The 25,940-nt window shown below is 45.2% G+C and overlaps 1 protein-coding gene across 1 annotated transcript; it reads right to left on the bottom strand.

The window, feature by feature from the left end:
- Window positions 1-5,184: 5,184 nt before the first annotated feature.
- Window positions 5,185-25,673, bottom strand: Msrb2 (methionine sulfoxide reductase B2). The gene is made up of 5 exons (XM_050152692.1): window positions 25,523-25,673; window positions 20,556-20,656; window positions 15,418-15,494; window positions 6,868-7,015; window positions 5,185-5,921 (listed from the first exon to the last, which is right to left on the bottom strand). Exons 1-5 carry the CDS (start codon window positions 25,617-25,619, stop codon window positions 5,817-5,819), a joined length of 528 nt encoding a protein of 175 aa, XP_050008649.1. The 5' UTR covers window positions 25,620-25,673; the 3' UTR covers window positions 5,185-5,816.
- Window positions 25,674-25,940: the final 267 nt, after the last annotated feature.

The following is a 25,940-nucleotide window of genomic DNA, read 5'->3' as shown; positions in this document are numbered from 1 at the left end:
TGCTTATGGTCTACGGAAAGAACACCCCGGGGGCCACTGTCCAGCCTGCAGACTGAGGCCCACCACCCTGACCAAAGAAGTGCTTATTAGGCTGCGCTTTGAGCTCAGTCTTCAAGCCAAAGTGAGTTAAGTGGCGAGAAAGGCAGCTGTGTGTTCTGGGCTCTGCTGTTCCATTTCCTTAAAGTATAAAGATTTTTTTTTTAAACGGATTTACTTCAGCTCTGCCATCCTCTCTGAGATGAACTGCTTCCGGTTCACTTTCTTGGCTGAGGCACAGCTTTAGAAATTCCCAGTTAACCCTTCCTATCACAAGCGTCCTGAACTCTACTGCCCAGGGAATCTGTGTGAAGTCTTCCCAGGGAGGAAGTGCTCCTGCCCTTGGTAGAGTTAACTAACTTGACACAGTCCAGAGTCAGCCCAGAGGAAAGCCATGGCTGAAGGATTATCTAGGCCAGGGCAGCCTGTGGGTATGTCTATGGTCCCAGAATCCTTCAGTGGTTCCTTTAGGAGAGGTATTGGACCTGACCCTTTTACGTTTATACTACACCACCAGGAGGCTGAGGCAGGAGTATCAAACATTTAAGGGCAGCCTGAGCTACATAGTGAGGTCCTGTCTCCAAGAAAAATGAGAGGAAAGACACTTTGTTTTCTTCCTTTTTCACTCCCCACCCCAGCAACATCAAACACACACACACACAGAGTTTCTCAGTGAATGCTAGTCTACTCAGCTCTTATTTTTTGTGTTATTGGGGGGCTGACCCCAGGACTTCACAATGCTACGCTTAGCATATTCTCTAGCACTCAGCCATACCCCCAACACTTTCTGCAAAAATTTTAATATTTAAAATCATAAATCATATGTCCCAACCATTTTTGCTGAGCTCTATGAAATATATGTGGATTTAAATGTCCTATTACATCATGTTCCAAGTATAAAGTGCTTCCCATAGAATCATGTGCTGAAGCTTAGGTCCCTAGCTGGTGATATTTATTTCGGAGGTGGTAGGAACTTTAGTACCTGGGGTGTAGTTGGAGGAAGTAGGACACCGAGAATGTGTCCCTGTGTCTGTATTTCCTGGGTTGTCATCCTATATTGCTTTCTCTACTTCCTGTGTACCAGGAGGCCATTAGCCCCTACCACACATTTCTGCAGTCACCACTGATTGAAACCTCTGAAGCCATGAGCCAAAATAGCTCCTTCCTGCTCTTAATTCACTTACATCAGGTGTATTGTCATAAGACAAAGCCAAATGAGTCACATCTATTCTTATACTATATTATATAATATTTTCTTTTTTGATTAAACCATTAGGTAGTCTAACTTTTTTCTCTGAAATCATTCTTTCATGTTCTTATTATACTATGTTTCTCTAATTCATAGTTCCTGTCATAATTTGAGTATAAAGCTGTGGTGTTTGTTCAGTTATGTCTTATATTTATTTAGTTATTTTTTTTATTGGTTTTTCAAGATAGGATTTCTCTGTGTGGTCCTGACTGTCCTGGAACTCAATCTATAGACCAGTCTGACCTCAAACTCAGAGGTATGCCTGCCTTTGCCTCTCAGTGCTAAGATTAAAGTCAGGTCTTTTAAACACGTTTTTTTGACCCCTGGTATTTTGGATGTATGATGGACTTATTGACACAACCCACTGTGAGTGGAGGAACACCACACTGGAAAATGAGATCCCACATTTCCACTCCTGACATTAGTGGCTGAAGCCTTTCCAGATGACTGTGCTCTTGCAGAACAACACGAACCAAAAACAAATGCCAAGCACTGGGGCAGCAGGAGCAGGTGCTGAGAGAGAGGGGTTGCCCTCTCCTGAGGGGTGGTGACGGGAAGTGCCCACCCATTCTCACCTGCCCAGACCATAACCACAGAGAATGAAGTTCATGTGATGTACAGAGGGGCAATGGGGGGTGCACACGAGAACATCTGTAACCTATTAAACATGGACTAGTAGAAAAGTAAGGCCAGGAGACTGTACACACTTCAAAGAGAAAAAGAAATCTGACAAGGAAAAAGGACAGAGTAAAGATCCTCAAAGTTAGCCTTCTTGTTGCCATCTCTAAGTGACCGAGCTAAAAGCGAAAACCACAGAGTTTTAACTAAGTCAGAAGGCGTTTTAATTTGTTTTTCACCATTCAAGTCTACATAAGAATATTTTCTGCTCACAGAAAGGACACAACATTCTTTAGAGGAAATCTAAGAATTCAGTCTCCACAAATTGAGTTCCATAACACCCAGCAAACCAAAATTACCTGAGTGACTGGACAGGGGACTGAGTGGGTAAAGACATTACAATAAGGGTAAAGACATTGCCAAATGGGTAAAGACATTGCCATATGGGTGAAGACCCTTGCCATACGGGTAAAGACATTGCCATACAGGTAAATACATTGCCATACGGGTGAAGACATTGCCATACAGGTGAAGACATTGCCATACAGGTAAAGACATTGCCATATGGGTAAAGACATTGCCATATGGGTGAAGACCCTTGCCATAAGGGTAAAGACATTGCCATACAGATAAAGACATTGCCATATGGGTAAAGACATTGCCATACTCCAATGGTTCTCAACCTTCCTAATACTGTGACCTTTTAATACAGTTCCTCATGTTGTGGTGAACCCCAAACATAAAATTATTTTTGTTGTTACTTCGTAACTGCCATTTTGATACTGTAATGAATTGTAATGTAAACATATTTGGAGTTAGGGGTTTGCCAAAGAGGTTATGACCCACAAGGTTGAGAACTGCTGACACACTCTGACAGCTCAGAACCCATGTAAACATGGAAGGAGAGAACTAAGTCACATGACAGATAAAGGAAAATGACCAACATGATCAATGGTGAGGAAGCATAGTTGACAGCTCAGGAAATCCAGTTCATCTCCAGATGAATCCAGGATTGGACCTAACCAGTGAGGATTTTGAGTTGGCTGTTCTAACTCTCTCAATGAAATAACACAAAACCACGCTTTCGATAATTCAGAACAGCAGCAGTGCACTGAGCAGGGAACCTCAGCTGTGTAGAAAGCAGAAACGTAAATTGAAAACTAAGAAAATACAGGATCTAAAATAAACCTTACTTAGTACTCCCTAAAACAAATGGCTATGGCAGAAGAAAGAATCTGAGAACTTGAGGGTAAATTAAGAAAAACACCCGAAGGTGAAGAACAGAGTTGGGGGAAGGGGCTGAGAAGAGTGAAGAGAACAGCGGAAGGCTGGGGAGCTGCTGGACCACAGCAGCAGGGAGAAGCTGTGCGCGTTTGGAACCCCAGCAAAAGATGTGGTGCTGAAGAGACGTGAAGAAACAATGAAAGCTCGGCGCTGGCAAAAGACAAAGAATTGCAGATACAAGGCAGAAAAAGCAATAGTAACAAAAAGGCAGCCACACCAAAAGTTGCTATCATCCATCCCAAATACCCCCAATTTTTATATTGAAACGCAATTACCAGTAAGCTTATATTAGGGGGTGATCTTTTAATACACGACTAACTATGAAGCAAAGCCCTCCGGGAAGAGACTGTAGCCCTCAAGAAAGATTCAAGGATGCAGGTCATCCCCCTCCAGTCTCTTCCAAGTCACTATCCCGATTCCCCACTCTACCCTCCTGCTGTCTACCTTGTGAGGATGCCACAGCAGGACACAGGTACCATCCTGGAATCCAGGACGGGCAGCCCCTAGACTCAGAACTTGCTGGTACCTTCATCTTGGATTTCTCAGCTTCTACAAGAACAGTAAGAAAACAAATCCCCATTCTTATAAATTACAGCCATGGTATTTTGTTACAGCAGAACACACAGTTTAAGAAAACAACAACCCAGTGATAGAGATCAAACCCTGAAAACAGCAAGAAGAAAATACCATATTTCATACAACTTCACAGCTGAACTTAACAAGTGAGGGGGGAGGGTGAGTGGAAAGGTAGAAAAGAAAGGAGAAGTAATGCGTTTACAAAGCATGGAAGCTAAGGAAACACAGCTAAAAGAAAAACAAAATTCTTCAGGCAACTGAAAACCAATCCCACCAGGAGTCATGGCCCTTGGCTGCTGGGGGCATAGTGCTGTGGGAAAGTCTTTATCCAGCAATGTAGATGGAGTACCCCATCCCCTTTTGTGGACTCTAGCCTCTCCCTGGGCCACTTGCAGTTAGGGCTTACAACAGGTGGGAGGAAGAAATTCTCAAGAGAATCTCCTGACCCTCCTCTGTGTGTGTGTGGGGGGGGGGTCAAGAGGTCAGCTGAGATGATCTGTTCCAAGTGGGCACAACTGAATGCTCCAAGATGGTCATTGTTTGACTCTAAGGTTAGTCCTTCACGACGTGTATGTAAAATTCAGTTAGTTACTTGGCCTTGGTAATACAAAGCAGTGACTTTGGTGTTCTGGGTTTGTGTTGGAAATATTATGCTAAGGTATGTTACTTTTGTTTATGTTGCATTTGGTTAATTCTGTGAAGCTGTGTTACGTTGCCTGTCTAGAATTCCTGATGGTCTAATAAAGATCTGAATAGCCAATACCAAGACAGGAGGAAGGATAGGCAGGGCTGGCAGGTAGAGAGAATATATAGAAGGAAAATCTGGGAGGTTCGAAATAGTAGCTAGAGAAGGAGGAGGACATCAGGGGCCAGTCATCCAGCTACACAGCCATCCACGGCATAAAAACAGATTTACAGAAGTAAGAAAGGGGAAAGACCAGAGGCAAAGGTAGACAAGGTAATATAAGAATAGCTGGCAAGAAACAAGTCAAACTAAGGCCGGGTGTTTGTAACTAAGACCTCTGTGTGATTCATTTGGGAGCTGGGTGTCAGGCCCCCCTAAAGAGCCAAAAAGAGTAAAAACCATCATATACTACAGGTTAGCATTCTTTCAGAATCTGCGATCTAAGTTAACCTTCTCCTAGAAGCCAAAAGAAGACATGATTCATGTAAGTTAGATAATAAATGAAATGTCAAATAATGTATAGCAAATGAGAAGAAGGAAATGGGGTAATTTAAGTTTTCAACAACACAAAAAGAATTATTTAAATACATTTTACTAACAAATAATTCAAGATTCCCAGTATATAAACCATTTGTGTGGTTATTGTTCTGGTGTGACCAATTGCTGGATTTTTTTTTTTAATTTTGATTCAGAGTCATGTTTATAAAAGAACAAATTAACAGACTGAGACAAAAAGTGAACATCAATCTCAATATTTTATTTGAATATTTTGATATTTAGTGTTGTAGCAAAGGGTGGAGGGAGAGCATTATTCGTGATCTCGGAAGTTGACTCAGCTCACATGGATCCCACTTGTGGGTTGTAAGGTTGAAAGTCAAACGTTTGAGTAGCAAAATTTTTGACAAGATCTCACCCATCATTGTGTGTTTCCTCCCATGCTCAGCCCTCCCATCCTCCTTTTCAGTACTGGGATCCCACCCCTTCAATGCCATCCTTTCCCTTTTCTCCCCTTTGACCCCTCACCTGTGAATGCCCACGAGAGAATTAACTGTGATGGCCAATTCAGGTTCTCTTCAGGTGCTTTCAGGTGCTTTTGTCAGCCCATGAACCTGTTCCAATCCTGCAATTGTTCTACCCAAAGCCTGGGAAGCCAGTTGAAGAATGGGCTGCCTTTCTGTTATTCTAAAATCCCGCAGCCCAAGAGGAAGTTAGGGCTGAGTTGTTTTCAGGGGACTAAGGAGTTGTGGCTCCCGTGTAGCCATAACAACCTTAGCCTAAATTTGTAGAGCATGAAACAAGATAGCCCTCTGAATTACAGAACCAAGGCTCCACAGGATGGAAGGCAAAGCACAGGCCTTCCAGAAATGATCAGTGCTCGCTCGGTTTGAACTTCAGGGCCACACTGTTGATGCAAAACCTTTGGCCAGTGGGCTCGGGTCCATCAGGAAACACATGGCCGAGGTGAGCTTCACACTGCAGGGGAAAGATGCTGCTGTCAGTCACCAGGAAAACAGCTCCACTTGGCTCCCTCTATCCCAGAGCCCGGGAGTCTGCAAGCGTCATTTTTGTATTAGAATTTGGCTCAAAAAATGGAAAGAATGGATTCACAGAGAGCAGTGGCAGCAAGCAGTCCGACTTCCCAGCGAGGCAAAGGGTCAAGCTTAGGCCTTGCCTTGCTCATCTCTCAGATGGGGGTCATAACCATACCTACACAATAGAGCCATTCTGGGGACAAATAAGCACAGGTCGCATAAGGATTAATACAACCTAGGTAAGCACTCAGCAATCACTTTTCTTTCCTGCAGACAAAACTTGGTCCTTTTCATCTTCTAGACTCTGGCATCTTATAAAACTCATGCATCAAAAACATGAGCACCAAGGAACATGGAAACGAGTCTTGGTGGGATGGTGAGATGTCTCAGCAGATAAAAGCATGTGAGGGACAGACCTGACCACCTGACGTCATCCACAGAACCCACAGGAGAAGGAGAAAGTTGACACCTGGCTGTTATCCTATGACCGCCTCACACGTGCCATGGTGCTTGTGCATACTCACATGCAGCCACACACACACACACAGACACATGTTCACATGTGTGTGCAAACACAAATAATAATAATGATGCTAATAATAACAATAATAAAACACAAAGCCAAGTTTTTTGTCTAGACCTAAACTCCCCCTCCTCTGGCTCCAAGGAGTAAGGGGCTAATGAATCAGCACGGTGGCATGCTGCCAAGTAGGAAGGAGGTGGAGAGATGTCACCTTATCTTCAGTGCCTTGCAGAGGGAAAGAGGGATCACCACAGGTATGGGTACAAGTCTGGGGCATTTTGATGACAAAATCTACCGTGGAAGAACATGACAGGCACCAAAGAAGGACAGCTTGTTTCTTTTCAAAGAAAGCAAAACACATCACCTGCTTGCAGATCACCTCCATGCGAGTACGTCCTGAGGAAGTATCCAGGCGTCTCAGGATCCCTGAGTTACTCTCATCTGAGCCTGTTGTGCCATGAGCCTCAAAAAATGAAGGCCAGCCAGTGCCAGAGCAGTACTTCTTCTCAGAACTGTGGGAGACAGTGCAGAGCCACAAAGATTAGAGGACGGTGCACACACAGCGGTTAGAGGACAGTGCACACACAGTGGTTAGAGGACAGTGCACACACAGTGGTTAGAGGACAGTGCGCACACAGTGGTTAGAGGACAGTGCACACACAGTGGTTAGAGGATAGTGCACACACAGCGGTTAGAGGACGGTGCACAGACAGCAGTTAGAGGACAGTGCACACACAGTGGTTAGAGAACAGTGCACACACAGCTGTTAGAGGACAGTGCACACACAGTGGTTAGAGGACGGTGTGCACACAGCTGTTAGAGGACGGTGTGCACACAGGGGTCAGAGGACAGTTCATACACAGGGGTCAGAAGACAGTTCACACACAGCAGGTAGAGAACGGTGCACACACAGCAGTTAAAGGACGGTGCACACACAGCAGTTGGAAAATGGTACACACACAGCAGTTAGAGGACAGTGCACACACATCGGTTAGAGGATGGTGTACACACAACCATTAGACATATTATTGCTGACATATCAGGAGGTTCTTAGCCCCCATCTGTTTGTTCTGAGCAGTACAGAACTCCCACTTCCCTCTGCCAGATCCTAAGCTGGGCTTCATGAATAGTCAGTTCTAGAGAATTGTTCCTGCTGCCCCTTTGCTGCCAAAGACATTGTCTGGCTATAATGAAAAGATGTCTTCTTCCTTGGACGCTAAGGCAAGCTAGAAAGTGCAAGATACATATTTAATTGATTAGCAGGTTACATGTTCACGCCACACAAACAGAAGTCCCTTTGCATCATGTACTCGGATACTCCTAGATAGTCCTTCCTCCCTTCCTTCTCTTTCTTTCTTTCTTTCTTTCTTTCTTTCTTTCTTTCTTTCTTTCTTTCTTTGTTTCTTCCTTCCTCTCTTTCTTTCTTTCTTTCTTTCTTTCTTTCTTTCTTTCTTTCTTTCTTTCCTCCTTCTTCTTTTCTTTTCTTTTTTTTTTTTTTGCATCTTTTTGCTTTGGTTTGTTCTCCTAAGTTTATTTCCCCCCTCATTTCTGGATATTCCATAGCCAGCCCCACCACCCCCAAGCAATAGCAGAAGCAGTAGGTAATCAATGATAATTCTAAATGTAACTGTAGAAGCATTCCCATTCATTTCTGAACAGGGTTACATGAAGTTTTAAACAATATTACTATGTTACTTGGGACATGCAGGACATCAGTGTACAATGTATAAAAACAAACTAGTATCAGGCTCCCAAATACTCCTGATTTAAAGAAGATTTATGATCATAAAATGCATAAACTTGAAATGGTTTTTCTTTACACAAGGTCTCACTGTATAACAAGAGTGGCAGCTCGAACTCTAGATCCTCCTGCCTCCACCTCCTGGACACTTGGACTACAGACATGCTCCACCACTCCTGGGAACAGACTCTCCAGAAACAGTGTCCAGGGAAAGCAGGGAGGTAGAGAAGGCAGGGGCAGAACAGTGTCAGCAGGGTCTAAAGTTAAAAGATGATTCTGGGTCTATAGGGGAGTGCTAACATGCTGGACAGCATCGCTGGCTTGGCAACCCTCAACTCAAGTTCTCAGATGAGTGGACTAGGCGCAACTCACTGCAACAGGCAGAACCTTGAGAGGGACAATGGGAGCCCTGCCAGGCCTGGCTGGCGACTAGGTCTGGAAAGGGAGCTTAGGGGTAATCTGGCCAGGTGTGCCTTTAGAATATGGCAGTGTCTGCCTAGGGATCTATGGCTATGATTTGGAAGGCCAGCATGAGAAAGTGAAGACACCAACCAAGTAAAAACATTATCTGAGTGGCCCAGGGGGAGACTGGTAGCAGTGGAACCCTGGGTAAGCTATTTAACCTTGCCAGGCCTCAGTTCCTCTCATGAGAAGAGACCACGAGAGCTGCAGAGAACTCAGAGAACTCCGCTGAAGCGAGGGTGCGCACAGCAAACTGGCAGGTGGTGCCTCTGTGCTGACACACTTCCGGTTCCTAAGGAACATGAGCTCAGCGCTAGCCCTTAACAGAGGTATGACTCCTGGGGTCTGAACACAGTTTCAATTTAAGTTGAAAGTTCCTTGCCATGCGGCAGTGTCAAGAGTGGGAATACTGAGGTTCTCACAGGTTCAGGTCAGTTAACAAGAGAGCCAGTTGGTGACACAAGGTCACTCTTGTGTTTTATCTCCATGTGCTGGCTCGCCCTTTGGCCTTCCATTTTGAAATAGCAGGAATCCCTCACCAGAACCCAAAAGAATGTGGCTCAATCCTCTTAGATTTCTCAGCCTCCTGAGGCCTGGCCCCAAATAAACTTCTCAATAAAGCCACCAGTATCAGGTGTTCTGTCCCCGCAAGACAAAGGAGACTGACACAAAGCTGTTGAGCAAGTTCTTTAAAGACTTGAAACATCCGTTTTCACAACTATTACATGGAGCACACGGCTCATTGCAGGCGGACTGCTTGTGTCGTACTGAACCAGTGCTTAGGACAAGCGTCCAAGAAGCTGGAGATGGCCTGCAGTTAAAACACATGCTTCTTTCTTGGAGAGGCTCATGACCAGCAGGAACTCCAGGGGGTTGGACACACTCTTCTGGTCTCTATGAGTACTGTATTCACGTGTGTACACAAATACACACTGGCAATATAAACTACATAAAAATAAAAATATTTTCTAAAAAGGTAAGAGTTTAATGATTATGACTTCTGTTATATATCCACAAGCGCTCCATAGCTGAAGTCTTCGGGTAAGATCAGCATTGCTGGACCACTCAACAGCAGAGAAGATGCCGTGGGATGGATGGGTAGAGAAGCTTGTTTGAGCACATCATGTTAGCTTCCTGGGGTGGTGTTAACAAATTACAACCAAGTAGGGGAGATGTGATCATGGTTCTGAAGGCTGAAAGTCCAAAATCAAGATCTCAGCAGGGCCATGTCCCCTAGAAGACCCCGGGATGTCTCTGCTCCTCCCCTTAGCATCCAGAAGTGGCTGACAAAGATCTGCGATACTCCAGTCTTTGTGTCCTTTTCATGCGGTGATCTCCTCCTTGATCCTGTTTCCCCTCCTCCTATTAGGGCACCAGCCATATTGGATTAAAGGAAGATCCAGCTTCAGTATGGCCTGATTGCAACAACCATATTCCCACCTAAGATCCTGTTCACAGGGGCTGGAGAGATGGCTCAGAACTTAAGAGCATTGCCTCTCTTCCTAGAAGTACTGAGTTCTATTCCCAGCAACCACATGGTGCTCACAGCCATCTGTAATGGGGTCTGGTGCCCTCTTCTGGCCTGCAGGCATACACACAGACAGAATATTGTATACATAATAAATAAATAAATATTTAAAATTTAAAAAAAAAAGAGATCCTGCTCACAGTCTCCGGAGATGAAGGCTTCAACAGGCCTTCCTCAGAGACACAGTGCTCTAGTTGGTCTTTCTATGGCTTTGATAAAACCCTTTGACCAGAAGGAACATAGGAAGTAAGAAGGTTCATTTCAGTTTACACCTCCCAGGTCACAATCCATCACTGAAGGAAGTGAGGGCGAGAAGCATGGAGGAAGAAATGTTGCTTACTGCACGTTCTCTCTGTGCTCAGACTCAAGTTCTTCCATGATCCAGGACCACCTGTCCAATGTTGGTACTGTACCAGATCAATCGTCAGTCAAGACAGTTTCCACAAATATTAGGTCTTAAGACCAATCTGGCCTTGGCAATTAAAACAACTTCTTTCCAGGTGGCTCTTGGTTGTGCTAAATCAACAATCAAAAACTAGCCAGGACACACAGCTCAACCCATGCTGTATGTACATAAAATTAACTGGCCAAAGGCCTTAAACTGTCTATCATCTTTATCTCTTTCACTAAATAAAATGTTTGGGCCAATAAAAAGCACTTAAGCTCTGAACTGTGTGCTGACAAAGTCACAGGAACTTAGAGTGTGTTCTCAATAAGGCTTCATGGGAAACCCAGGACCCGTGGAACTTAGGTCAGTACACAGAGGGGCAAGTGCATCATCCCAAGAATGTCCAGCATGACCACCCACCTGCAGGAGAAGCAGCTGAAGAGTTCATGGTTCCTGGATTTACCTTCTAATTTCTCTAAGATTCAATTTTTGTTGACAAACCTTTCACTTCATTCTGACTCTACACAAACATTTGCAGGAATGGCTTTGTGTACCCCTGTTTCCTACAAAAGAAGCTTGAGACTAGAAATAAAGAGCTAATATGAGAGAGAAATCAAGAATATACTCCTAACACTATTCCCTCGCAAGCTAAGAATGCTCAAGAAAGGGCTGGAAAGGTGGCTCAGTGGGTAAGAGGCCTGGCTGCTCTTCTGGAGGACCTTGGTTCAATTCCTAGCTTCTGCTTGCAGCTCACAACCATCTGTAAATTCAGTCCTGGGGGATCTGGTGCCCCCTTCTGGTCTTCATGGGATCTGGATGCACACTGCACAGCAATACATGTCCACAAAACATCCATTCATATAAAAGTAGTAAGTAAATAGTGTTCAAAATAAATTTTTATAAAAGAATGCTCAATAATACTGCCTTCATTTATATATTTTTCACTTATTAGAATGTGTCTCATCATATGAGAATTCACTAATTAGAGCATATTCCTCATCATAAAAAACACTGAGCATCAATCCCTGACAAGGGCTTATCTCTAAGAATACATCACTGTTAGTATGTCTGGAGGGCTGGGAAGGTGTTACACCTTGTTCTGCTGGGTTTCCATCTATTGGCTCTTAACTTAGTGAATTCTCGCAACAACCCTATGAGCTGGATACACTGTATTATCATTTTACAGGTAAATGAAAAAAATCAAGGGGCTGGAGAGATGGCTCAGAGGTTAAGAGCACTGACTGCTCTTCCAAAGGTCCTGAGTTCAATTCCCAGCAACCACATGGTGGCTCACAACCATCTATAATGAGATCTGGTGCCCTACTCTGACAAGCAAGCATACATGCAAGGAATGTTGTATACATAATAAATAAATCTTTAAAAAAAAATCAAGGTAGAGAGATGTTAAGAAACTTACCCAAAGTTACCCAATGGAACTGATACAGACACCTAGGCAGCCTTTATCACACTCCTATAAATGGATGCTCTTTAAGAAAAGTGTATTCTAGAATGGAGCTGATTATTATGATTTGGTGTTAAACACGCCCCTAAATCCCAGGTGTTAAGGGCAAGTTGGAACTGTCAAGAGATGGAGCCTCATGCAAGTCCTTTAGGTCACTGGGGGTCTGTCCCTGAAGAGGATTGTGGGAGTCTTTCTCTCTTTTGTTCCTGGCCACACAGTTGGTGTTTTGCTTTACCATACACTATCACCATAAAAATAAGACCTCCAAGACACTGAGCCAAATATTTATAAGCTGATTAGCTCCTGTGTTTATTATAGTAACAGGAAGCTAGATGGATATGTTGTTATAGTAACAGGAAGCTAGATGGACATGTTGTTATAGTAACAGGAAGCTAGATGGACATGTTGTTATAGTGACAGGAAGCTAGATGGACATGTTGTTATAGTAACAGGAAGCTAGATGAACATGTTGTTATAGTAACAGGAAACTAGGTGGATATATTCTTATTATAGTAACAGGAAGAAAGGTGGATATGCTCTTATTTTCTTTATTCTTAGCTTCAGCATCAGCAAGAAAATAGAACAAAAACTCAAAAGTTTTTTTAAAAGAAGTGGGGGGGGACTTTGTATTTAAAACTAAAATGACTGAAAGAAACAATGGAGGTTCATGAGCTAACTGCTGGTTCAGTGAACTGGCTACTGGGTGAATGGCTTCCAGAATATTGATTGGATTTCTTCTGGATCTGGGCTGTTTCAGCATGACTCGGGGTTGGCCACATATCTTCCTCCTTGAGCTAACACTGGAGCTACCGGTTACATGTGAGCATTTTAAGCTTAAATTTACTAAAAAATCCTTATATGTCCAGCTTCTCAGCCACACTGGATGCCCAACAGCCACATGGAACTGCAGCTTCTGTAGAGATTTGTGTAGAGTGTGTCCTTCACCACAGCAAGTCCTGCTATCCAGAGCCCTTCATTTTGTTCTCTCTCTCTCTCTCTCTCTCTCTCTCTCTCTCTCTCTCTCTCCCCCCCCCCTATTTTTTGATGCTGTGACTGAGGCCGGGTGGTAAGGGGAGAGGAGCCATTGGATGCTGGGAAGGCCTCCCACCAAAGGAGCCCAAAGAATCTTGGAGATGAAGCATTCTTACAAGGATGATGTCTCATCCTCCAAACTGAGAAACAGGACACCTACCCAGCAGATAAACAGTAAGAATGGAGGCTTACACTTTTCCAAGGTTCCCAGCTGAAAGCAAGCTAGTTGACTTAACCGCTGACTTTTCCATTTGACAGAAATAATGGTGAAGGAATAACCAATTTTTCTGAAACCCGAGTCTTGGGTTTTACTGCTGCAATTCTGTGAACCACATATTTGGCTCCTTCTGCTATTTTCTAGCATATACAATTCCTAAAATTCTTATAATCCTCAAAGAGTATCTTTTTGTAGCTTAGTTAATGGATGCAGGACAGGGACTCGTCACCAAGGTATGAGTAGTGTTGGGTCTTTCAGCCTCACCCCCAACATGCAGGGATGGGAGCTGATCACTTGTGCCCATGATTTTGGAATAAAGCCTCCAAAAGGACAGGGTCTGGTGAGTTTCTGGGTATCTTAACTCATGGAAGTTTCTAGAGAATTTTCCTAGAGAAGGCATGGAACCCAGCACCCTCCCCTCACATCCATGCTACTTATCTCTTTACTATATCTTTCATAACAGTGATATCCTCCAATAAAAGGTAAACGTAAGTGCTTCCCCAAGTTCCGGGTACCACTCAAGAGAAACGGAACATAGGAGAGGGTGGGCAGTCAGACTGAGAGCTGGTTGGTCAGGGGCACAGGTCACAACCAGGAGAGTATGCTGGGCATCAGAAGTAGAGTACAGCATGTGGGGCTGAGCTGTTCCACCAGGCTCTAACACTGTCTCCATGAAGACAAGGTCAGATCGGAACTAAATTGGACGATGCCCCTGGCCTGCATCTGCTGGGGAATTGAATGCTTGTGTGTGGACAAAGGCTTAGTTTTTTTATGTCAGGACTGTAGAGATGGCTCAGTGGTTAATGGCACATGAAGTTCTTGTAGAGGACAGGTTTGGTTGGCAGCACCCATGTCAGACAGCCCACAATAGCCTGTAACTCCAGATGCAGAAGAACATCTCTGGTTTCTGAGAGTACCTATGTATACATGTGTGTGTACATACATACACATGCACACACACACACAGAGACACACACACATACAATTTAAAATAAAATGAATTTTAAAGAACACATCTTGGGTTAGAGAAGCCTGTTGCTTGCTGCGATGTGACGGGGGAGTCACGTGATCTTCCAACACTACCATGTAAGAACTAACTTCACCCTCATCTTCCCTGGTGCTCCTGGGCTGGCAGCTGGTAGTAGACTCTTCCAGGTAGTCCCTCAGCAGCATCGTATGTCAGGGCCATGGCCTGGCCTCCTAAGCATGAAGGAAAATCGATCCTAGTCACGCCTGTCCTTGCAGGAAGGGTCTGGCTTCCTAATGCAGCTCGCATTAGCAGCCAGCTGGCCAAGAAGCCAGGCTGCTGAAAGCCCAAAGGACAGAAGGAGGCTCTGCCTAATGGAAGATTCACAGAGCTGGCTTGATTTATATTTTATTCTAAACCAATTTAAGGCTGATGCAAAAGAAAGGAAAACATCTTTGAAGTTCTGAAAAACAAGACTTCAAAGATGTTTCCTTTCTTCTTTCCTGAATCTACTTTTTTTTAAAGACTATTTCCTGCATATCTAAACAAAAAAAGCCTTTGTTGAAAGATTTTAGATGCTGATTGACTTAAAAGAGGCTTTGAAATCAAGGGACAATTAAATTTACTTTTAGCTACATAGAAGAGGGCACAGTATTCGCTTCTGTCAAGCACTGTGGGGAATCAAGCCTCATAAAAGTCTGCGCTTGCTAAATTAAATTATAAACCCATTTTCCCTGGGAGAGGTATAGTTTTAATCATATGGCCAAGCAAATACTATTAGGGTTTAGATTTCTTTACATACTTTCCTCTCTAAAAAATCCTAATGGCTTTATCATGAAGTCCCCATCAGAACTTTGCTTTCTCTCAGAGATACACAAAGGAAGAACACAAGTGGCAAGTCCTGTCAGCTGCATGAAATATCAGAAAAAAATCAAGACAGACAGATATCCTCCACGGACAGCTCTCCTTGTAGCAGTAATGACAGAGGACAAAGGCCATCGATGGCCCCGGGGGCTGGCTGTATACAGGAAGCCTTGGGTTTAGTCTTCAACATCAAAAAAATAAGAAACTCTAAGAGTACTTAATTATCTAAGTTCTCTTTCATTCCTCATCTTACCTGAAGAGTGGGCTATCACAGCACACACAATGGTACATCCCTGTCTCCTTGTTGTTCAAGTATATCCCACTGAAAGGCTGAAAGTAAAAAAGGAAGAAACATCATCACACTTTGGGATGATAAAGCAGACAAACCCAAGAGTGAGGCCGAGGGTGTGGCTGGCCCAGGACCACAGAGTTGGCCTAGCATTTGAGAGGCCTCAAATTCAATCCCCACCATTATGAAAGAAGAAAATGAACCAAATATAAATAATAAAGTCAAATCAAGGAATTATACTAATTTGACAAAGTCTAAGTATCAGTCAACCAAAGAAGCAGCCTGCACATTTCTTTATAGCCTGGCCTTTATCTTGCCAAATATTCAGATTGTGACATTAATAATGCTTTGTATTCATGTACCACCTTTCATCCATGAACATCAAAGTTCTTGAAAAAACATGAACACCAGTCCCATCCTCTGCCATCCTGGAAGATTTCACTCTCATTTCAAAGAGCTAAAGCAACAGGAGTCTAAACTCTTGTCTAAGACCCTTTGAACTCTCTAATTAAAGATGGAATACAAAGGGTTGGGAGCACAGCTCAGTGGTAGAGTACTTCCTTTGTGTGCAGAGACCCTGAGATTGATCTCTGATAGAGGGGTGGGGGAAACGGTGAAAGAGAGAGAGAGGGTGAGAGAAAACACAAACGCATCAAAAGCCTCGTTCAGTGAATTTGGGGTTGTGCCTTTAACACACATAGTGCAGTGTCAACACTACGGAGAGTCGATTAGGGTGATGTTCATGAGCCAGGGCCCTAGCAGTAGGTCACCGCACAGAGAAAGCACCACATCCACAGGTGTTTACAGAAGGCTCTCAACTGCTGAGAGTGGCGTGAGGGGAAATAAAGCGGTGAATGATTGCAGTCTGTAGCTGACGCCCTCTTCTGGCCTCCTGGGGCACCTGCACATCCATGGGACATATAAACTCAGGCATGCACACACAAATAAAATAAATAATCTTTGAAAATGTTGTCAAATTCCCTTATCATCCCCTCAAAAGCCATGTCATGGTGGCACACATTACCAAATCATACAGACAGCAAACAGGACTCACAGCATGGAATGCTGGCCAAGGGGCAGCACTGGCAGGAATCGGCTCTTCTGTCTTTCTAGACTGATGAGCTCAGAAAAACTCCCCATAGTGCTAACTGCACATTTAAAAAAAATGCTTCCTAGGGGATGTGCAAACTCAGTTGCTGAGTCTACAAGGTGGACACACTTGGATTCTCTCTCTCTCTCTCTCTCTCTCTCTCTCTCTCTCTCTAAAATTCTTAAAGTCTGGCTTGGTGGCACATGGCTGCAATCATAACATTGGTGATGCTGAGGGAGGAGGACCACAAGTTCAAGACAATTTTGAGCTATATAGCCAGATCATGTCTAAAAAACAAGCAAGGAAGGGAAGGAGGGGAAGAGGGAGAGAGACAGAGAGGGAGGGAGGGAGGGAGGGAGGGAGGGAGGGAGGGAGGGAGGAAGGAAGGTAATAGTGCATTTAGGAACAAGACTGGGAATGAAGCTATTGGGAATCAAATCCTGGTACTCTTCCAACTTGAGCACTATGAACACCCCTGATCTACAAAGTCCTGTCCACAGAAACCAGGGAGCCTATAAAATTAAAAATATAATTTTACTAAGAGTCAGGAGGCTGTTATAACAGTAAGTAAAGTAAATAATCCAAATGAGCAGGAATTATGACTTAATCTGTGTCCTACCAAGATGTCTGTCTGCTGCACTCTCCCTGACTCCTGTGTCTCCTCATCAACCATGTGGTGTAGTCCAAGCCCTTTCTCATGTCAGGAACAAAACAGCTTCTATTTTATCCTAGTGTTTACTGACAATCTAGAATACATCAGTGCTGGTCTGGATGCTAATGTTGCAGATGCGAAAAATTAGTTTAAAAGTTAATTACCTTCCCCAAATGGAAACCAAAGTTTCTTGTACTGCCCAGATGACAAAAACCAGTAAGAAGAACGACATACTTCATAATGACAGCCATGAGAGGAACTAACGAAGAACCTTCCCTTGGAAACAGCGTTTTCGCAGGCTTTCCGCACAGACTGAGTCTGGGACAAGGGAAGAAGGATCTTTATTCTTTTAACCTTTCATGGTTAATGTGTGCAGCTGATAGATGCTGATCATAGAAAAATGCCAATCACTACTGAGTTGAGCTTTGCAGAAAAGGTAAGAACTGAGCAGATGAGAAAGTGAGAGTTTCAGACAGGGAAGACATGCAAACAGATGGCACTGGAAAGGTAGAAGCCAGACCACACTGGGCTGTGTGTGGACCGCAATGAACACAGGGGTTGGAGAGGCACACCGCGAACTTGTTCACTAGCTGTGCTCATGGTCAGAGCTGTTGTGCCTGCTCTTAGCACTGAGGGAAAGAGAGGAGGAGGGAAAGAAGGAGGGAAGGGAGAAAGAGGGAGAGAGAAACAACTATACACAATAAAAAACAAAAATGACTGGAAGGCAAAGAGATATCAGAGGCAAGAGAGAGGGATGTCAATCATTAAACCAGGCCTGGGTGGCTCCAGCTGGAAACTGAAAAAGGAAAAGAAAGAAAGGAGGGAAGGAGAGAGGAAGGAAGGAAGGAAGGAAGGAAGGAAGGAAGGAAGGAAGGAAGGAAGGAAGGAAAAAAGGAAGGAAGGAAGGCGAGAGGGAGGGAGGAAAAAAGGAGAGAGGGAGGAAGGAAGGAAGGAAGGAAGGAAGGAAGGAAGGAAGGAAGGAAGGAAGGAAGGAAGGAAGACCCAGAAGCCAGAATCGAAATTTCTGCCTGCACAGGGGAAGGGAGCAGGGTCAGAAACAGGATGAACTTCAACATTGCCCAAGAGATTTCAAGTCTGTCTGGACCAGTGCCAGTCTCCTCTTATTTGATTGTTAGTTCTCACATGCTAGAGGCAGAGGACATGTTTCAAAGAGATGGCTGCATGCAGGCAATCTTATTCAAGCGGAGGGGTCAGAGCTGATGAAAACCAACAAAAGAAGGTGAAGAGCCTGGGTTGGTGGCTCTGAGCACACAATCCCCAACAGGCCTACGGGTCAAGAGAGGAGACAATCACCGAATTTTAGTGAGGCTGTGGCTGCCAGGAATGCACACGTGGGCTGCCTCATAGAGAAGATGCTGGGTCCTGACTGATTCTCTGAGGCTCGTGGTGTCCTTGGTAACCTCAAGTCAATTAGAAGTCACAGGGCAAGAAAGCCAGTCTTCTTTCTGGGGCTCAAAGCATGGAAACCAGATCCAGAGGGCAGAGAAGAAGGACCTGAAAAACTAACTCCCCTTCTGTTGACATCTGACTCTTGGTTATGACTCAGCCAGGGTGCAAAATTCCTGGCTGCAAGCAATGCTAACATGCCACTACTGCCTGATAAATATGTATAATATATATGCAACTGAATTTTGATTAGGCATCACCAATCAGAAGGCTTTGGGAGCCTCTCTTCCCTTGGCCTAATGAAATTGACTGATGCTTACAGCTCTGCACAATTCTAGGAAGTTAAACGTGGAGCAACTGGAGGGGATCCACAACATTAGTTAAAATAATGGATGATGCTCATTTTGTAAAAGGGCCAAGTGCAAAGGATATTGTGCCATCTGCTTCAGAAGCCCGCAGATTGATTCTCCTAAGCATCTGGCGGACTGTCTCCAGGCTTTCTGTAAACACCGAGCCCTGCCTGCCTGGTTCCTGGGAATGAGGCTAGTCTAGGACATTCTGAGCCACACAGCCTCTCAGAGCATCATGTGTTTCCCTTGTGAGGTAACAGCAATGACAAACAGTCTTGTTCCCACCCACAGGAAGCTGGACAAAAACATAACTTAAAAAAAATTTCCCAAAAATCAGTGAGGATCTGCCAGCTCTTCTGGTGGCCGTGGCATCAGAGAAACTGAGGCTGTGATCAAGTTTAAAAACCAAAGCTTCCTGCACTTTGCATGGATACCAGTAGGGAAATATACTGGTCAACAACACTAAAGAACCGCTACGCAGCGGTCTGCCCATGGGATATACTTCAGAAATGAAAGCATCTCACAGGAACAGTGCAACAGCAAAACCACAGTGGCACCACTTGTCGTGAGCTTCAGTGCCAGCACAGCGCTGTCACCGGAGGGATGGCAGCAGCTGAGACTATCGGGTGTGTGCCCTGGACACACACCACTCACCACCAGCTCTGTTTTGAATGCCTGCTCCAGCCAGGTGCAGAGCAAATACCAGGAAAGGCAATACCGGTGCACTGCCGTGAGGGAGAACATCGCAGAGGCGAACCAGGCAGGGCCTGAGCAAAGGACTCCTGGAGAAAGTGATCTGGGCTGGGTTGGGTCTCTGGTTAGAAAGACAGCTCAGCTGTTAAGAGCATTTCCTTGCTCTTCCAGAGGACCCAAGTTTGATTCCCATAACCCACATCAGTGGCCGTTCACAACAGTCTGTAACTCCAGCTCCAGGGGATTCCCATGCCTTTCTAGGACTCTGAGGATACTCGCACACATGAGGCATACACGCACATGCGCGCACACACACACACACACATTACATATATAATAGTAAATCTTAAAAGGAGGGTCTGCATTAATTATCAGAACAAAAATGGCTCAAGGAAAGAAACCCAAGATGCAGGGGCCTCACAGGGAAGGCAGCAGAGCCCTTGTGTGCTGTGAGGACAATGTGGCCATAGTGCAGGAGCCAGAGGAAGCATGGCTGCACCTGAGGCAGGAGCACAGGGAGGGTCTCCTGCTGGGGGGACCCGGTTAGCATGTAAGTACTGTGCGTTTACTTTGAGAGCGACAGTAGCCTTCCAAGATGTCCACTTTGTTCTCAAAAGACTCCTTTGGGGAGGGAAGGAGAAAGCAGGGAGAAGAGGAGTAGACAGAGCGAGACGGATGGAGGACGTTGGCCTGGTCAGCAGGGATGAGGCAGTGGAGCTTGGAGAGCCGTGCGGCTCTACAGGATGGAGAAGGATTCTTGTTTCTTCAGGTGGATGGAAACTGATGGCCCGACACTGAGACTGCTGGAGGCCGACCAGATTCTCACAGTGCACGTGAGGGTGTGTAGGCACCTCTGCTCCAACGTCCCCTCCCTCAGATAATCTTATCAACACCACTTCATTCTGCTTACCGCTTCAGTTCCTTTCTCTCTGGTGACATGGAACTGCTCAGGGGTCAGTTTCTTCTGCCAGTCAGTCTTGCTTAGAGAGAGCTTGGACTTTGTAAGAGATTCTGCATTGTCAAGTAGGGAATTTGTTTTATTAAAATGAAGCATTGCCCCTCCCCCATTTTGGCTTGCATTACCACCTTGAATAATCCCAGCTCTTTCTCCTCTGTGGCTTCCTTCTTCATGGGAACCAGAAGGCTTAACAAGACATCAGTGCTGAGGAGAGAGCCAGTGGCCTGTCTGGTCCTCCTGGGGCATGACCCCAAAGAAGTGGCTCAAATAGGAGCTACAACCAAACAAATTCTCCACAGGTACCTTATAGTGAAAGTGGATTCTTCCTCCCATTTCTACATTAAAAATTTCAAGACTTTTCTTGGTTTAGTTTTACTTAGATAGTTTATAATATCCCATTTGCAGTAGGCACATTAGTCTTCCTGACCCTTCTGACTCCTGCTGATGCTTCTAGAATCTGCTGATTAATCACTTGACATCAAAAAAGCTTTCTGTGCCTCAGTTTCTTTTTTGCAAAATTTTAAAAAATATTTACTTATTTATTATGTATACAATAGTCTGTCTGTGTGTATGCCTGCAGGCCAGAAGAGGGCGCCAGACCTCTTTACGGATGGTTGTGAGCCACAATGTGGTTGCTGGGAATTGAACTCAGGACCTTTGGAAGAGCAGGCAGTGCTCTGAGCCATCTCTCCAGCCCCCTTTTTGCAAATTTTAAAAATTACTTTAAAATGTAGCACGCAGAGTAATGGTTCGCTACGGCATTCCCATCTATACGTTGTTTTCTCATTGCTCTTCCGCCATCCTCCGCCACACCCCTCTGCTCCCTAGCCTCCTTTTGCTTACACACATATTGTCACCCCTTTCCCCACAACCTCCTTTATGGCTTCTCTACGCCACATCTTCCGTCTACTTTCATGACCTGTATCTTGACACCCCACACAAATACATTAAAATATATAATGAAAATGGAGGATCTGTACATGGAAAAACCGTGAGGTGTTTGTCTTTCCTGGTCTGGGATGCCTTGCTTAGCACAATGACTTCGAGTTCCATTCATTTTGTTGTGATCTAAAAAGTGCCGTGAGCGAGAAAGAAGCCATGCTATGGGGCTCATGTGGAGGGCTTCTTATTAGGGGAGAGGAAATGGGAAAACAGGAAGGGGATAGGGAGAGAGGAGACTAGTGTCTGGGGACAGGAGCAGCGGAAGGGAGGAGAAAGGCTGAGGGAGGAACGGAGGGAGGGGAGCAGGGCCCTTTTTACAGGGAACTTAGTGAATGCAGAGGGGATGCTCTTAGTGGTTACAGCTGAGGATGTATCCTGTCAGGACCCCAAGGCAGGCCAGAACAGATGCCTGAATGCTAACAGATTTTCCTACAAATACTATGATTTCATTTTCTTTAGAGGTGGATAAAGTTCCAGTGTGTGTGTGTGTGTGTGTGTGTGTGTGTGTGTGTGTGTACTGTGTGATGGCTAAAGAAGCCTCCCTTTGGAATAGGCATCCACTTTGGTACCTAATAGCTGTGTGTCTCTGACTTTTTTCACAAAGATAACTTCCTGACAACCCTGACTTCTTGACCCCCATTCAAAACTGTGTGGCAATGATCATCTGCTTGTAATGATGTGGCCAGCTCCTGATTTTGGCTTTTGTAACCTGCTTTATGCAGATATTCAAGGACTACTTGGAGGTCACCTTGACAACCTTATCTTGGCAGTGCAGTTCTCTGGCCTCCCTAACTTGCTTTGATAGATATTCAAGAACTTGGGGTTTTGCCGTTAAAAGCCAAAGATTTCCTTCATCTGTCTCTGCGCAGCATTTAGAGACTGCGGCATGCTAGCAGTTTTAATATATTTGGCTAATATTATCTGAAGTGAGTCTGGCGCTCTTTTCCAGGTGGCTTTGAACTCCACGTCTGTGCGATATTTTCCATCACCTGCTGGACATATCAGCTGGTTCCATTTCTTAGCTATTGAGGATAGGGCAGCAATGATCATGACTGGGCAAACGTCCTGAGGTAGCACTTAGGATCCTTCAGGCGTGTGCCCAGGAGTAGTGCAGAAACACCACACGCTAATTCTGAAAAGTGGTTTCCGTCAGGGCCCAGATGGGAGCAGTGAGGGTTGGACAGAGATGATCTTTGAGGGCAGAGTTATTACACTTCTTCCCTGGCTTCTTGTAAAGGTAGCTTCATTTTTGTCTGCCAGCGAGGTCTGATTTTAAAAATTCTCTCATGGAGAGATCCCCGTTTTCTCTTCCCCAAGCAAATCTATCTGCTGTTTGCTTGTGTTTGTTTTAAGATAAGATCTGGGTGCGTAGTCTAGGCTGGCCTTGACCTCCTACCACTAACAGACTTTAAACTACCATTGTGCTTCCTAATCTGTGTCCAGGTTTTGTTCTCTTTCTCCTGCTCATTATTACTTCTGTCCTATTGTATTTATATGGACACATGAACATAAAGCTTCTAGAACGAGACAGTATTAAGTTAAGGTGGGTATAAAGCTGTTTTAGTTAGAGTGTCTGTTGCAGTGATGAAACACCGTGACCAAAAGCAGCTTGGGAACAACAGGCTCATTTCATCTCACAACTCAGATCCCACTCCATCACTGAGGGCAGTCGGGAGCTGGAGGCCACACTGGAACAGAGAAGCCTGAGAAGCTGCTCGCAGACTTGCTCACTCAGCTGGCTTTCTTCTCCAGCCAGAACGGCCCACCCAGGGATGGCATGGCTCACGATGGCCTGGGTCCTTCCATAGCAATCATCAATCAAGAAAATGCCCTTATAGCCAGGCGATGGTGGCGCACGCCTTTAATCCCAGCACTCTGGAGGCAGAGGCAGGCGGATCTCTGTGAGTTCGAGACCAGCCTGGTCTATAGAGCTACTTCCAGGACAGGCTCCAAAGCCACAGAGAAACCCTGTCTCGAAAAACCAAAAAAAAAAAAAAATGCCCTTACAGCCTTGCCTACAGGTACTCTAACGGCAGTTTTTCAACTGAGGTTCCTCTTCTCAAATAACTCTAGCTTGTGTCAAGTTAACAGCAATAACAACAACAAAACAAACAGATAAAAGCCAACCAGGACAAAAAATTTAATTCTGATAATAAATGTTTTCATTATTCAACACTGGAAGGAGTTTATAATCATTCAACACTTTAACTTACAAATAAAAAAAAGAGAAAAAAATAAATACGCAAAGACAGACTCAAATGATTATTAAACCTGCCTGGGAGGAGGAGGGGTCCTGTCCTAGGCTTCCTTGTGCCTCCATACTGCCTTCTCAGAAATTTTATTGCCTTAATATCTCCAAATCCCAGCCCATGATGCAGACTCCCAAACTTGGATTTTCCTCCGTGGTAGACAGGCCTGCTGTGCCACCTCCACTTCTAATCACCTCCTGGAACTCTCCACTCCAACCATCATGGTGGGCTTTTTCTTCCTCCCTGCTCTTGTTTCCCTGATGCAGTTTGATACTCTGTTGCTAAGTTCATACACATTGAAGATTGTCATATGGTCATTTCCAATACTGGAAGAGATGGGTAGGGGAAGACAAAAGGGGAGGAAAAGAAAACGAGGTTCTTCTGCACTTGCACTGCAGGAAACCCATCTGAACACATATAGGAAAGTGGACCTCTCTAAGTCAGATAGCAGGGCCCCATTGGCAGCCAAATCTGTCTCCTTGATCTTTGACCCCCTCAGCCTTCCAAATTGCAAATAATACCTGTTATTTATGCCCCCTACTTAGTGTTTGTTATGGAGGCCTAACTCACACATCAAAGCCAGTAAGGGGCGCAGAGCAGAGACTGGAACCAAGACCATAACCGCAGAACCATCACCTGCTTCTCATTCTTAACGAATGCAGTTTGTTGACCTGGACCTTCGTGCTTTACTTAAGTATTCCTTAACAGTTTGGGTTGAGGCCAGTTTCCCATCCTGAGAGCAATACTGCTAAGAAGGTCTTTGCATGTACAGTTTTGTTCTTTTGAATTATTTCCGTAGAGTAAACTCCCTGGAGGGGCTGTCTGGTAGGTTACACAGCTCTTCTATGTTCTGGTGTCTGGCCAAATTTAATATGGTTGAAGACTCTCAGCTCCCAGGGCTATTCATCAAGCTGCCTTTGACAGCTCTAGTTCCGTGAAGTTTCCACTAAAACCGCTCAGCTATAAGGACCAGCAAAAGCTCCAGCCCACTAGGGCTTGCAAAGTCTTGCTGAGATACCAAAGGAACGAGGGAAGTTCTAACCGGAAGTCATGCTGGATCAGTTAACAGTACACAATCTCAGGGAATATATTTATTGAACACTAAAATTTTAAAGTATCAAGGGTCTAAAAAGATTTCCAAAAGAAGCATAATACATAAAATCGGGTTGAAAAGGAAAGGTTTGGAAAGGAGGTCAAGACAGCAGCTACCAGGTCAGGAAACCAAAGGGACACGAAATTGGTGGCTTCTACTCCCTCAACTCACAAATGGGAAGCAAAAGCACTTACCACCCCACCCCCATTCTGTCTCGAGCACCCACGAGACTGCAGTGGGCAGCTCACACAGGACAGGAGGCAGCAAGCGGGTGTGTACAGGGCAAAGGACTAACTCCTGCTCAGGGGAGGGTGCGCAAGATACAGCCGTTGGCCGCCGCTGGGTCACTGACTATGGCACCTGACGCTGACGATTTTATGCACTAATTAAAAATGTAACATATAAACGAACTGTGTGCAAGCGTGGGAGTGAATTTGTACCCTGCCGGGACTCTTTCCGGAATTAATGCTCCCACAACACACCAAGCTTACCCACTACGGTGCTCAACAACTCCCGCTGCCAGGGGCGGTGGGTCACCAGGACCAGGCTCTTGAGGCCTCGCCGGAGGCGGCCCCGGGACAGCCAGGGCAATGAAACCGAAAGCTACGTGGCGGCAGCGGCGACAGAAGACCTACCTGAGTCCCCGCGTCCCGACCCCGCACAACCCCGAACTGGTCGCCCAGACACCTCCAACCAGGGCAGGCCCCGCAGTGCTCTCAGTAGGCGCGCCATGATACAGCCACCAACGGGTTCCCTCCCCCACCCTCCCCCGCTCTCGATCTCCGCCTGGTCCCTTCTCTCCGCCCAGGTTCCCTCTCGGCCTCGCTTCTCTCCCTCCTGGTTAGGGCGCCACCTCACCCCCACTCCCTAACTTTGCTTGCTCTTTGCACCCGTTTATGTTTGACTTGGGTTTCTGGACCCGCAGGCAAGAACCAGGTTCCAACCCGTCACCGCCTCCTCCAACTCTTTCCTGTTCCCACATGAACCTCCCTCCGATTGGGATCATTCCTAGCGTAAAATCTGTTGTGTTTCAGTTTGCTTACGTTTTCCAGA

The sequence above is a fragment of the Alexandromys fortis genome, unplaced genomic scaffold (genome assembly GCF_014885135.2).
Source record: "Alexandromys fortis isolate MF-2015 unplaced genomic scaffold, M_Fortis_MF-2015_v1.1 scaffold_54, whole genome shotgun sequence".
NCBI lineage: Eukaryota > Metazoa > Chordata > Mammalia > Rodentia > Cricetidae > Alexandromys > Alexandromys fortis.
The sequence above is the reverse complement of the archived record's forward strand: the minus strand, read 5'-3'. Positions and strand labels throughout refer to the sequence as shown.

What these genes read in the sequence shown, in the direction of transcription:
- Msrb2 (XM_050152692.1), bottom strand. Translation starts at nt 25,619, where the DNA reads ATGGCGCGCCTACTGAGAGCACTGCGGGGCCTGCCCTGGTTGGAGGTG. An exon ending in GTCGGGACGCGGGGACTCAG is followed by an intron (nt 20,657 to 25,522) that starts GTAGGTCTTCTG and finishes TTGACAATGCAG; the next exon opens with AATCTCTTACAAAGTCCAAG. An exon ending in TGTGATAGCCCACTCTTCAG is followed by an intron (nt 7,016 to 15,417) that starts GTAAGATGAGGA and finishes TGTCTCCCACAG; the next exon opens with TTCTGAGAAGAAGTACTGCT.